The sequence below is a fragment of the Neoarius graeffei genome, chromosome 19, assembly GCF_027579695.1.
Source record: "Neoarius graeffei isolate fNeoGra1 chromosome 19, fNeoGra1.pri, whole genome shotgun sequence".
NCBI lineage: Eukaryota > Metazoa > Chordata > Actinopteri > Siluriformes > Ariidae > Neoarius > Neoarius graeffei.
Genome location: NC_083587.1, coordinates 20,212,181 through 20,226,287, shown reverse-complemented (window position 1 = coordinate 20,226,287; position 14,107 = coordinate 20,212,181). Strand labels below are relative to the sequence as shown.

Here is a 14,107-nt window from a genome sequence, read left to right as displayed (position 1 = left end):
AGTGTTCACCGCCAGAACGACCACATGGGAATTATTGGAGCAAAAGAAACCCATTTCTTTTAATAAATGACATTTTGATCTGACATTTGGACAGTTCGTCGATTCCCCTATTCTCGCTCACACACGCACACTGCACCAGACGCAGGATTATGAGCAACATTTACACGCTCGCGACATCCAATCGTATCATATCTGATGCACTTTAACAGGAAGAAAAATGCGCGTGCGCAATCATTAATTATTAACTGAAACATGTTAAATGCTCTCACATTGCAATATTGCAACTTGATTTGTTTTTAGTTTTGTTCAGGAAAACATGAAAGAGAACCACCACGTTCTGCACATCTCTATCTATCTGTCCATCTCGCACACGCTACAGAGGAAGACTGTCGTGAACTGGCAGTTTCTCATCTTGGGGGTTTGAAAAGATAACCATTTACTCCGGAATATCCTTGATTAATCATCTGCCCCTTCATCCGACAGATTAGAATCCCCATCAGAATTCTCTCCAAAGCGTGATTCCATATCAAGACTGGTCTAATCACTGCTGCACACGGGAACGAAATTGATACCTGAATTGTTGCATGTGTGACGTCACGCACCCCTTCGGCATCTTCCGGTTCAATCTTGGCAGATTCTGTGAAAATCAGCTAATCTTATTAATTTTCCATCAATTTATGGCCTTTTGGATCAACTATGGTTCGAAAACACACGGTCAGTCAACGTAATGATTGTTGCTTTGTACAAGGAAAAAAGTGGGGTTTAGAGGCATCACGTACGTACACTTTAACCGGTACAGTGTTTTTCTAGAATATATAAAAAGTAGGCATGTAATGATATCGTGTGAAGATGAATTGTGATACAAATTTGATTCAAATAGACGAAATAAAAAAATAAATTGCACTTTATCAGACTGTGTAATCTTAGATTTTTTTTTCCTAGCGGTAATTGCGTTGTTTAGACAGCAATTCATAAGTTTATTAAGAAAAGGCTTACCGTATTTTCTGGACTATAAGCCGCTACTTTTTTCCTAGGTTTTGAACCATGCGGCTTATACAAAGGTGCGGCTATTCTGTGGATTTTTCTTCCACCGCTAGGGGCGCTCTAACCGGAAGTAGAATCAAAAATAAGATAGACGAAAAATCAATGCAAAGAAGAATTAGCAGATCTTTAGCAGATAGAACACGCACGACAAATTACTAACTGGTAATTATTTTCAAATCCAGCGAAGATGATTAAAGTGACTTGTGGTTTCAAACACAGGAGAAATGAAGGTAAATAAATACCGGTTATTTTCTCTTGGTTCTGTTCCGTTTTAATCAGCAAAGTTGCTGCCGTGTTAAAAGGCACTGTTCGGAAAGAATCTGTTCAAGTACATACATGTACATTTACAGTACAAAATCGTTCTGTACATGCAGTAAATATCTAATTTTTCAACATAGATATCTGCGGCTTATAGCCCGATGCAGCTTGTATATCTTTTTTTTTAATTTTTTTAAAAAAATAGAGCGGATGCGGCTTATATACAGGTGCGCTCTATAGTCCAGAAAATACGGTATGTTGTTAACGTATGACCCTTTATTTTTTTTCTTTTCTCCCATGCAGGCTCCTAACCCCGCTGCCACAGAGTTCATCCCTAAAGGAGCACCACGCATGTCCACGATGTCTCAGGTGGCCGTACCGACATTTCCCTCACCGCTGTTCCCTCATCCTGGTCTGAGCAGCTCAGCCGCAGCAGGACTCGCTCCAGGTGAATATTGCTCTCTCAGCTATCTTTATTGCTAGAACAATTCACGCAGAAGCTATGATGAGCCATCTTTTTTTTTTTTTTTTAAATGCTTTTCTTCCACAGGTATGTCTTTGTCTGCTGGGTCGTCTCCTCTCCACTCGCCCAAAATCACTCCCCACACCTCACCTGCCCCCCGGCGCCGTAGCCATACCCCTAACCCAGCCAATTACATGGTGCCCACCACGGCGTCGGAGCAAGGAGGCGCTGCCCACATCATCCAAAAGGAGACTGTAGGCGGAACCACGTACTTTTACACTGACAACACGCCTGCTCCCATGGCTGGAATGGTATGGTTCATGGTTGTATCTCTCTTAAGCTCTGATGATTATCTTTTTGGCACATATATAATTGGCTTGCTATCATGTTAGGTATTTCCAACGTACCATATCTACCCACAAACAGCACCTCATGTGGCGTACATGCAGCCCAAAGCCAACGCTCCATCCTTCTTTATGGCTGACGAGCTCAGACAGGTATTCTCCTCTTCTCTTTTCTGTAGAAGAGTTTTACGGCTGTGACGCATCCATGAACAGAAGATGAACACTAAAAACAGTAACGTGCACTGATGTTACTGTGCGTTCACTCTGGCAGCAGTTTTTCACCAAACTTTATGGTGATGGTTGGATAAAGCTGTATGATTTCAGGTTTTGCCGAGACACTCGAGGCTGATTTTACACCAGCAAGCAGCAAACAATTTATTTCTGAAATAACTGGCAACAGTAGCAACTTCCATTTTAATAGAAGTCTGTATTATGTATACGTTTCTGTATACCCTCAATTTGTACCACTGTAAAGTTCTTTTGCTTTCACAATTTCACTTCCTTCCCTCTTTTAGTTCACATCCCATTAAACTATCCATGCTTCTGTTTTCATGAATTTCTTGACACAAGGCATATTCATACTGATTTTATGTCGAGGTGGACTAATGTCAGTATTCTCAGTCTCTCTTTGGGATCTTAGTCCCATCTGAATCGGTCACGTCAATAACGAAATAGTTTAGCATTTTGTTGTTACTTTGGCATTATCTGTATGTCAATCTTAATTTTAAGACAGGATATGCCATAAGTCCTGGTGACGTGCACGTCCATGTTTTTTTTTTTTTTTTTAATATAAACTTGACTCAATTTTTTTAAATTGTTATTGGAATTAACTTGGTATGGAGCATGGCTATACAGTATACATTGGCATTGTTCAGTTGGGCATCATCTCAGTACCATAGAAACTGTGTTTTGATATTAGAAACCTTTTAAAATCAACCCAAATCCTAACTCGTTCTCTCTCTCATATATTCCTCTTTTGTTCAGGAGTTAATTAACAGGCATTTGATAACGATGGCCCAGATTGATCAGTCTGAGAACCCAGGTAAGCACAGTGCAGACATGTTAATGTTGTCTTATCCTCATCTCTGTAGCTCTGTCTGAACTGTCTGTGGTCAGTGTGTCTGGATTCACCTGGCGTCTGAATGCAACCACATCCGCCGTCTGGCATGTCCGAAGGAATTTGTATAGTGGTTTTTTTTTTTTTTTTTAAAAGAACTGCAACTGAAAAGTGTGTGTGTGTGTGAGAGAGAGAGAGCACATGAAATTGAAGGGAATGTTTGTTTGCTTCAAGGTGTGTGTGGTAGAGTTTTTAATTATTAATTATGTTAATTTAGGAGTCCCGACTGAGGTGGACAGCTACCATAGCCTTTTCCCCCTGGAGCCTCTTCTGCCCCCCAACCGCCTCCAGAAAACCAGCAACTTCAGTTACATCACTTCCTGTTACAAAGCAGTCAACAGCAAAGATGACCTGCCTTACTGCCTCAGGAGGATACATGGTGCGGAATGTGATGTAAATCTCAGACCAATAAACCACGATGCAGTAGATGCATGACCTTGTGTATGTGATGGAGCGTTACACATTACGGCCTGTGTGAATGTTTGCAGGCTTCAGGCTGGTGAACACCAAGTGCATGATGCTGGTTGACATGTGGAAGAAGATCCAGCACTCCAATGCTGTCACTCTCCGAGAAGTCTTTACCACCAAGGCTTTTGGAGATCACTGTAAGGATGTGTGATGACCCCTTTTTCCACTGGCAATGTGCTGGGCATGTAACGATTGGATTCATTCTTATTTTTTTTTTTTCCAAAAATATCTTTTATCAAAAAGGCAACCTTTATTTTCATCAACTTAAATATGCCTTTTGTTAAATTAATAAGAATCTTTTTCATTTTCTTAACCAACAATAATTTGCCCACATTTCTAAAGGTTGAAGTAAAATATAACGACCTGTTAACTAAAATTATTCCTTTTCATTAAAAATGGAAGTTAATAACAAATGTTGTTTCTTCCATTTTCTTTATCTTTCAGCAGTCTGAGAGCAGATTTCTTGTTAAATCTATTTGTACATAATCCCACAACAGCTCTTTTCCCATTTTAGATCTCGTTTTTGCAGCATTAGTGCTGTTTTACTTCCACCTACGGTGAAGCCACATACATTCCTGCTATTGTACATTATTATGCCTTCCGCTATCTAAAAAATGCAGTTACATCAAGGGGAAAAAAAAATTGAACAGTCTCATGGATGTACAGTATATTTTATTTATTTTTTTCCTAAATCGATTCAACTCTCTGTCTAAATTTGTACCACGATTTGTCACACGATATATCGTTACATGCCTACAAGGTGCTGGAGCTGGACCTGATTTCCTAACTGTTCCAGTCCAAGTTTAAATTTTTTTTTTTTAAGTTAGTTCTATAAACCACTCCCAACTCCAGCACTAGTGAACGCTGTGATGAAGGTTTATATTGCGTTAGATTCATGTAGTTATTGCTGCGGCTTGAAAAATGGTGCTGAGTGTTTTGTTTTCTTGCTTTCACAGCATTGGTGTTCTCTTACGACTTCCATGCTGGGGCTGAGACCATGTATAGCAGGCACTTCAACGACCCAACTGCTGACTCTTTTTTCACCAAGAGGAAGTGGGGTGAGTTCTTGTTCCACACTCAGACATGGAAAAACAAGTCTGTTGAACACCAACACCCTAACTTCTAGTGTTATTAGTTGCTCTTTGTATAACTAAGTAAACCTCAGTTGACTGACTGACTGTTTTAGCTCCAACCATCAGGGATCCCCCCCGTCCCCTCTTGTTTTTTGGTTTTACAGATATTGCACAAGAATTGTGCGATTTTTAAATTTCTCCTCTCGCAGCTCCAGGGTATGAGCGTGAATAAGACGATGCAGATGTCTTTTGTTGTCTGAGAGCTCTATTTGTTCTTGTGTTTGTGAAAAAGGGGTGCGTGTGTGTGTGTGCGCGCGTATGTGTAAAAAAACAAAACCTAAAGCAAGAAAAGAGGAAATGGTGGTTGAAACCGTTCCTGTGCCAGGTGGAGTCTGGTACCTGCAACAGTAAGAGCTATGGAGGAAGCAGAACTCCCCAGTTTCTGCATGCTAATCACCAACTGTGCTGGAACCTGAGAGTGGAAAAGGAGATTCGATAACAAAAATAGCGTACTGCAAAATGTAAACGTGTACGTCTTGCAGAACGTTAGAAACTGTTATGATCAGCTGTGCTCACAGAACACAAAGTAACTTTTTCTTTTTTTTGTGGGTTTTTTTTTTAAGTGATCATTTGCATGTTGCTGCCTGATACTGTGATGATACATGATTTCTACATTGTGCATCATCTGCCACTTAGCTGCATGTTACCAGGATTTCTACCACATCAAGGTTAAATTCTCTAATCATTAATTTCCTGTTTTCCATTTTTTTTCCTGTATAACAGCACATTCTGTTGCGTGTAATAGCGTACTCGATGCAACAGCACAAGCAGTCTGTGTGGCTGAAGCAGAATGATTTTCTCATTAAAAATGTGTTTGTACAATGAAGTGTTGTAGCCTCTCAAACAACTCCTGAACGTCGTCATCCCCCCCCCCCCCCCCCCCAAATCTGCAGTTGCTTTGTGCACATGATTGTGGAAGCAGCAGCACGAAGACATTTGAAACAGTGCCTCAAGCGTACCATCGAATATCATACTGCATCTTCTCCTTTTTCTTTTTTGTAAAAACTACAGCTACAGTGGTGCTTGAAAGTTTGTGAACCCTTTAGAATTTTCTATATTTCTGCATAAATATGACCTAAAACAACATCAGATTTTCACACAAGTCCTAAAAGTAGATAAAGAGAACCCAGTTAAACAAATGAGACAAACATATTATACTCGGTCATTTATTTATTGAGGAAAATTATCCAATATTACATATCTGTGAGTGGCAAAAGTATGTGAACCTCTAGGATTCGCAGTTAATTTGAAGGTGAAATTAGTCAGGTGTTTTCAATCAATGGGATGGCAATCAGGTGTGACTGGGCACCCTGTTTTATTTAAAGAACAGGGATCTATCAAAGTCTGATCTTCACAACACATGTTTGTGGAAGTGTATCATGGCACGAACAAAGGAAATTTCTGAGGACCTCAGAAAAAGCATTGTTGATGCTCATCAGGCTGGAAAAGGTTACAAAACCATCTCTAAAGAGTTTGGACTCCACCAATCCACAGTCAGACAGATTGTGAACAAATGGAGGAAATTCAAGACCATTGTTACCCTCCCCAGGAGTGGTCGACCAACAAAGATCACTCCAAGAGCAAGGCGTGTAATGGTTGGCGAGGTCACAAAGGACCCCAGAGTAACTTCTAAGCAACTGAAGGCCTCGCTCACATTGGCTAATGTTCATGAGTCCACCATCAGGAGAACACTGAACAACCATGGTGTGCATGGCAGGGTTGCAAGGAGAAAGCCACTGCTCTCCAAAAGAACATTGCTGCTCGTCTGCAGTTTGCTAAAGATCATGTGGACAAGCCAGGAGGCTATTGGAAAAATGTTTTGTGGATGGATGAGACCAAAGTAGAACTTTTTGGTTTAAATGAGAAGCGTTATGTTTGGAGAAAGGAAAACACTGCATTCCAGCATAAGAACCTTATCCCATCTGTGAAACATGGTGGTGGTAGTATCATGGTTTGGGCCTGTTTTGCTGCATCTGGCCCAGGACGGCTTGCCGTCACTGATGGAACAATGAGTTCTGTCCATGAACTGAATCTCAATAGAAGGTAGGTCATGCAGCAAGACAACGACCCTAAGCACACAAGTTGTTCTACCAAAGAATGGTTAAAGAAGAATAAAGTTAATGTTTTGGAATGGCCAAGTCAAAGTCCTGACCTTAATCCAATGGAAATGTTGTGGAAGGACCTGAAGCGAGCAGTTCATGTGAGGAAACCCACCAACATCCCAGAGTTGAAGCTGTTCTGTACGGAGGAATGGGCTAAAATTCCTCCAAGCCGGTGTGCAGGACTGATCAACAGTTACCGCAAGCGTTTAGTTGCAGTTATTGCTGCACAAGGGGGTCACACCAGATACTGAAAGCAAAGGTTCACATACTTTTGCCACTCACAGATATGTAATATTGGATCATTTTCTTCAATAAATAAATGACCAAGTATAATATTTTTGTCTCATTTGTTTAACTGGGTTCTCTTTATCTACTTTTAAGACTTGCGTGAAAAATCTGATGTTGTTTTAGGTCATATTTATGCAGAAATATAGAAAATTCTCAAGGGTTCACAAACTTTCAAGCAGCACTGTAAACTCCTGTCTATCGCATTTGTGTCTTTGACATTGCCGTTTGAGGTCATGTTTGCTCAGTGGTTGTCTCACGGCAGCTCTGGATACTCTGTTCAATTCTTAAGTTTTCCACAAGTCTCTTTTTCCATCACACTTGTACAGTATCATTTTGTCACATTCTATAACTTCCTTTCACAAGCTATGGGTTTGTTTTACCCCTTTTCCACCAAATCAGTTCCAGGGCTGGTTCAGGGCCAGTGCTGGTGCTGGTTCACAACTCGTTCAACTTGCGAGCCAGCTGAGAACCAGTTAGCTTTTCCATAGCTCGCGGTGCTAAGGGAAGCCACGTCAGTTACGTCGCTGTATACGTCAGTTATGTCGCTACGTTTGCATAAACCTTGGCACGAATATCGAAGCAAAAACAACATGGAAGAAGCAGCAGCAGCAACAACAACAATGATAATGGATGACTTCGCGTTTGTACAGCTGCTGCTTCTCGTCACTTAAAAATGGCGATCTTTCGCGGTCTCATTATTGTTGTTGGTCTTAACAACTCCGCCCCCCCACTGAAGTAAGCGGTTCTTTCCTCTGGCCCAGCAGAGAGTTGGTGCTAGCCTGGAACCGTTTTTTCTGGCCCCAGAGCCAGTTCTTTGTCAGTGGAAACAGAAAACCCGGTTCCAAACTAAGCACTGGCCCCGAACCAGCCCTGGAACTGCTTTGGTGGAAAAGGGGTATTTGTTAACTGTGTACTTGTATACAAGATTCCCATAGTGTACACCTAGGTGTATGAGCTTCTCTCTGCAATGATCCTTTACTAAAGTGTGTGTGTGTGTGTGTGCCTGCCTGTAGGTCCGCATGAGCCTCCGCCTCCTCGGCAACATGCCGGTCTGCTGCCCGAGTCTCTGATCTGGGCATACATCGTGCAGCTGAGCTCGGCCCTGCGTACCATCCACACTGCTGGCCTGGCATGCAGAGTCATGGACCCCAGCAAGATCCTCATCACTGGAAAGACTCGGTACACACTTGACCAGTGATCACCTGCATCCACTTTTATATTGATTACATTGATGCTTCAATTAGCATCCTTTTTTTTTTTTTTTTTTTTTTTTTTTTTAGAGCATGTTAACTACGCCTTCTGTTTTCTATTAAGTTTCTGTTTTGGGGGCCAAGCAGAAAAGCTGTGGAGGCATTTATTGCGTTTCCACTTTTTCTTATTCATTTTCTGGCTAAGGCATCAGCCCATAGAACCTTATGGTAAAAAGTTTTGAAATTTGGCACACAGATTGGCGACATTCCCCTGATTCTTTTCACCAAGTTTCATTTTTGCACCTCAAATGCTTTAGCACCCCCAATGGGTTAAATTTCGAGGTACATTTATGCGCGTAACTTTTGAACCGTATGTCTGACTTTCAAAAGTGAAGGATTTTGTGGCTCAAGCAGAGTTCAACGTAGCTCAGGATATTAATTTCTGCCATTTTGGATTTTACCAAAAACGCTTAAAATCTTTCACAAGTCACAAAGTTTGCCCTGTATTCACGAAGTTTGGCAGAGACGATCTTCAGGCTCAAGTCTCACAAAAATTATTTGTCGACTTTTTGATTTGTGAAACTGTTCATCCGTCACAGCCAGTCAAAATTGGCAGAGAAGCTCCCAAACAGGAAATGAGGTCATATCGCAGCAGTGCTTTGATTTTATTAAAACCAGATATGGTACAAGGACTGTTTTCAGGAAGCTCAAAAATGGTCATTTGACCACTAAGGAGTGTTGCAATAAGCAAAACTACATTTTGGCTTGTAACTATCTCCATGTTTGCCTTAAAACATGAAATTCTTCAGAGTTTGTCCATCACAGCCAATCTATATCGGCAGCGAAGCCGCCAAACAGGAAGTGATGTCATATCTCAGCAACGTCAGCAGGTCTATCGATACCAAACTTGGTAGTTGGTCTCATTTTGACCAAACCCTAAAGAATTTGCTTCATTTGACCACTAAGGGGTGCTGCAATAAGCAAAAATGTGTTTTGGTTAATATATTTGCCTTTAAAATATTGATCTATGGCTGAAACATGACAACTTGTCAAGTTGCTGTAATTGAGTCAGCCACCATACTGGATTTTATCAAATGGTTAAACTTTTCATAGGCCAGAAATTTTGTCCAATATTCACCAAATTTCGCACAGATTATCTTCAGACAAAGCCCCACAAATTAGGACAGATTTGTTTCCAAAACCATTGGTCTCTTACAACCAAATTAATTCAGCACCAAAGCCACCATACAGGAAGTGAGCTAATATCTCTGCTCATATCTTTGGTCACTTGATGTGAAACTTGCTGAGAGTGCATGCAGCTATGTCCTTGACAGAATGGCATGAATTTTCTATGGAACCTATTCCCTGCTTGTGTACTTGGCCTGGTCATCACAGCTTCCAGCTATATCTTCTAAATAGTTTGGTATTTGCTGCTTTAGTTTTATGCTGCTTTTGTGGCCGAAATGTAGCCAAATTAAGGAAGTCTATAACCATCAGCTAAAATGTCGTTATAAAAGCTGTGTAGAAATACTTTTTCACACTCCTGTCACCAAGCACTTTGTGATCTAGCAATTTTCAAAAACGAACAAAGCAAGCCACAGCACGCTTCTGTACTTCTGTTTTTTTTTTTTTTTTTTACAGTGCGCCAGTAAAGCTGTTTTAGAGCGACTTAAACAAAACCTTATCTTGGTTACATGATACAGGGGTGGTTTTATTCTTAAATATGAAATTCACATATTTTAGGTGATATTTGATAAGATATTTAATACTTTCAGGCAACTTTAAATGTAGTGATCAGATTACATCTTAAACACAATGCTGCACTTGAAATCTTCTAGAACTCCAGATGTTTCCAGCGTTGTGTTGGAGGCTTCACTGGAACGGGGTGTTTTTTTTTTATTTTTTAATATATAAATAACTGCTCAGTTGTAGTGTGACTTTGATGCTCAGATGTTTTCTCCTGGTCCTAGTTTATGGTCAGCTGGGGACACACGCAATCACACATTTGCCACAGGTCATACACATGCACATAGTGGAAGAAGCCACTTTAAGACTTTTTTTTTTTTTTAGTTTGGTTATCGGGTGAAATGCAGAAGTTATTTCGGTTTAGTTTTCTGTTCCTGAAATACCATGCTGGAGATGATTAATGCATTTATGTAGTTCAGGTGTAAATACAGTTATGTGCACTTGGGTGCACGCGCGCGCACACTGTAAGAGATGTGTACAGTTGCAGTCAGAAGTTTACATATACTCCTCATGGACATAAACGTCATGAGCTTCAGTGATTTTTTTTTTTTTCTTTGAACTGTTCTTTTTCTGTAGTAGAATGATTGTACAATAAACATGAATTACGAGGTGCATTCCTCGTTATAGGCCGATATCCAAATGATCTGCTTTAGCCAAAGTTTTAGAAGGGCTTCTAAGTGACCAGTTGAAAGATTTTTCTTTTTTTAGCAAGAAATAGCATTTTAAATGAATTGCAGTCTGGTTTCCGGAAAAAAAAAACCCAGTACTGTCACTGCCGCTATGAAAGTCTTAAATGATCTCATAAGTGCTATTGATTCTAAAGAATACTGTGCTGCATTGTTTTTAGATCTGTCAAAGGCTTTTTACACAGTTGACCACTTGGTCTTGTGCCAGTGATTGTGGGATATTGGAATGTCTTCAAAAGTTGTCAAATGGTTTGGCAACTATTTGAGTGGCAGAACACAAAGTGTTCAGGTTGATGGTGTGTCCTCCCATCCTTTGTTGACTCAAAATGGTGTCCCCCAGGGGTCCATACTGGGTCCTATTTTATTTACTATTTATATAAATGTCTTGTGTCAAAACGTGACTGATGCCAAATTTCACTTTTTATGCAGATGACACCGTTTTTTGTATTGTTCTGCTTCATCGTTAGCAAGTGCCACAGAAAAGCTGCAATCTGCTTTTAATATTATTCAGAAAAATCTTACTCAATTAAGACTTGTGCTCAATTCTGACAAAACTAAAATGATGTGCTTTTCAAAATCAGGGAACACAGATGTTTGTCCGATTGTTACAAAAAATGAAAGTGATTGAACGAGTCTCAGTCTACAAATACTTGGGATTTTACTTGGATGAAAATCTGTCTTTTAAATGCCATATTGAGTCTTACAAAGAAACTCAGGGTTAAACTGGGTTTCTACTATAGAAACAAGTTGTTTCTCCTTTAGTGCGAGAAAAAGACTGATACAGGCAACTTTTTTTTTTATCGATACTTAACTACAATGACATACATGCATGCAAATCTCTCCTCTCTGAAAATGCTGGATTCAGTGTAGGGGAGAGTGGGGAGGAGTGAGCCGCTTTTTTTATTTTTGGACCCCTAGCCAAAATAAAAGGGCTGAAGTTAAAATGATCCTATGCAAATGAAAGGTATTCAGAGTAGTTGCAACACGAACCAAGTTGTACAACTAATCGTGCAACCATCAGTTCTACAGATGGGAGAAAAAGCCTGTTAATTTTATGGCTCACTCCTCCCGATCTAAGGGAGGTGTGAACCACCCCATGGGGAGGACTGGACCACTGGCTTGAAATCATGAACAAATGACATTTGTCATGAAATACAAACTTTTATTTGAACTGTAACAAATGAAACGTATTTAAAAAAAAAACAAATCAGACTGTAAAACTTGTACAACAGTAAAGATATCAAAAAAATCTAAAATCTTTACAAAAAAAGTCCAGCTATTATAAGTTTTTATTTTTATTTTTATTTTTTTTGTAGGAACACGTGTTTGCACAGCAGCATTACAGTCTATAAAACATAATTAAACCTGAGGCCTGTCTTTAGCCAAAACACCAAAATAATCTGAAATGAGATACTAGTAATGGGCACGCTTAGCCAAATAACCAACTAACCTGAAATTGGAACTCAAGGCTTCTTAAAGCCTACAACAGAAGTATTGAGGTATTTCACCTGACGTCACAGGGTCACGTGACGCCCCGGTGTCCACCATTTTGGACGGCAAGCTAGCTAATGTCAACAACAGTAGCTAGTATGTTACTGTAGCAATATTTACGTTCAGTCATTTGGATGACTGTTAAAACCTTTCAGTCTCAAGTTTTTCCTTTACTGGATTTGCTAGTTTACTGAGCCAGCCAGCCCCGGAGCGCGCGCTAGCCGGCCAGCCAGCCCCGGAGCGCGCGCTAGCCGGCCAGCCAGCCCCGGAGCGCGCGCTAGCCGGCCAGCCAGCCCCGGAGCGCGCGCTAGCCGGCCAGCCAGCCCCGGAGCGCGCGCTAGCCGGCCAGCCAGCCCCGGAGCGCGCGCTAGCCGGCCAGCCAGCCCCGGAGCGCGCGCTAGCCGGCCAGCCAGCCCCGGAGCGCGCGCTAGCCGGCCAGCCAGCCCCGGAGCGCGCGCTAGCCGGCCAGCCAGCCCCGGAGCGCGCGCTAGCCGGCCAGCCAGCCCCGGAGCGCGCGCTAGCCGGCCAGCCAGCCCCGGAGCGCGCGCTAGCCGGCCAGCCAGCCCCGGAGCGCGCGCTAGCCGGCCAGCCAGCCCCGGAGCGCGCGCTAGCCGGCCAGCCAGCCCCGGAGCGCGCTCAGTAAACTAGTAAATACAGTAAAGGAAAAACTTATAACGGGCCATGTCTCAACAGACTAAGAAGTTATTTCAATGACATTTAATAACATTTTGTTTATCCTGAGGACCGAAAGTAAATGAAAATGTGAACAAATCTTAGCTGTCAGTGAACAATCCTGGTGAAAGCAGGTAAACATCGTTCTCTAAGCCTGCTAACCTCAATTTTTGCAAATACCTCTCCTTCTGCTCGCCCTGTAAATGCCCTACGTCGCTGGATAGTGAAGGTGTTTTCTGCATTTCGCTCCTTTTTCTTTTATGTTTTTCGTTTGTCGCCTTCCTCGCATTCAAACTGATTCGAGCCGTGCCGTCCAAAATGGCAGCATCACATGACTTGGTCACGTGAGTGAAATACCTCAATAGGTACCTCGTATGCCATCCCAGCATACAAAAATGAACATGTTAAAAGACCACATCAAACATGAACTGGTCTAAAGTACATTTGATGCCAACGACTGGTTGGTAGGATTATTGGTAATCTGTGGATTATAGCCCCATACCTTAATTACATGTAAAAGTATTAGTATGGTAATGTATCACCATGACACAAGATTAGTTAAGGGAGGAGTGGGCCACTGAAGGGAGGAGTGAGCCTAGGCTCACTCCTCCCATGCACTGTGTGGCTCACTCCTCCCAAAACGACCCGCCATTGCTTCTGATGTCGACCTACATTTGAACGGAAGGATGTGGCCCAGGTTATGTCATCACGCAATACCATAGTACATGCCTAATAAACAACAACAACAATGTGATTGTTATCTTGGTTTATTAGACAATAGGATGAAAAAACATGTTAAGTGAAATATTTACTTACTACCTTGAATTTTAGACTTTTGTTCTCCTATTGTGAGCAGGGTGCCAGGCTTCCATCCACTGTGGGTTGAAGTCAGGGGAATTCCCTGGTGACTTCATATGACAAGTTAACTGGGATAAACCCTGGCTAAATTTAGAAAAATTTTAAGTGGTTCACTTCTCCCCATGGCTCACTCCTCCCCACTCTCCCCTATCACGCAGCATTAAGTTTGTAGCGGATTCGGGTTTTCGTACTCATCACTGCAGCCTATATGAGAGTGTTGGTTGGCCTTCTCTGCACAATCGTAGAT

General features: G+C 41.6%; 1 protein-coding gene across 4 annotated transcripts in view; it reads left to right on the top strand.

Moving 5' to 3' along the window:
- The window catches only part of pan3 (poly(A) specific ribonuclease subunit PAN3), a 61,697-nt gene that overhangs the window by 23,702 nt on the left and 23,888 nt on the right, over nucleotides 1-14,107 (top strand). For 3 of the 4 annotated variants that reach the window (XR_009650682.1, XM_060899816.1, XM_060899818.1), the window contains exons 5-12: nucleotides 1,606-1,750; nucleotides 1,853-2,076; nucleotides 2,158-2,262; nucleotides 3,094-3,151; nucleotides 3,444-3,605; nucleotides 3,715-3,831; nucleotides 4,651-4,752; nucleotides 8,231-8,396. Coding sequence is in view for 3 of the 4 variants with exons in the window: in XM_060899816.1 (XP_060755799.1) it covers nucleotides 1,606-1,750; nucleotides 1,853-2,076; nucleotides 2,158-2,262; nucleotides 3,094-3,151; nucleotides 3,444-3,605; nucleotides 3,715-3,831; nucleotides 4,651-4,752; nucleotides 8,231-8,396 (1,079 nt within the window). In the remaining variant the exon portion in view is untranslated. The remainder of the gene's footprint in view (nucleotides 1-1,605; nucleotides 1,751-1,852; nucleotides 2,077-2,157; nucleotides 2,263-3,093; nucleotides 3,152-3,443; nucleotides 3,606-3,714; nucleotides 3,832-4,650; nucleotides 4,753-8,230; nucleotides 8,397-14,107) is intronic. The other variant, XM_060899817.1, reaches the window with a different exon arrangement.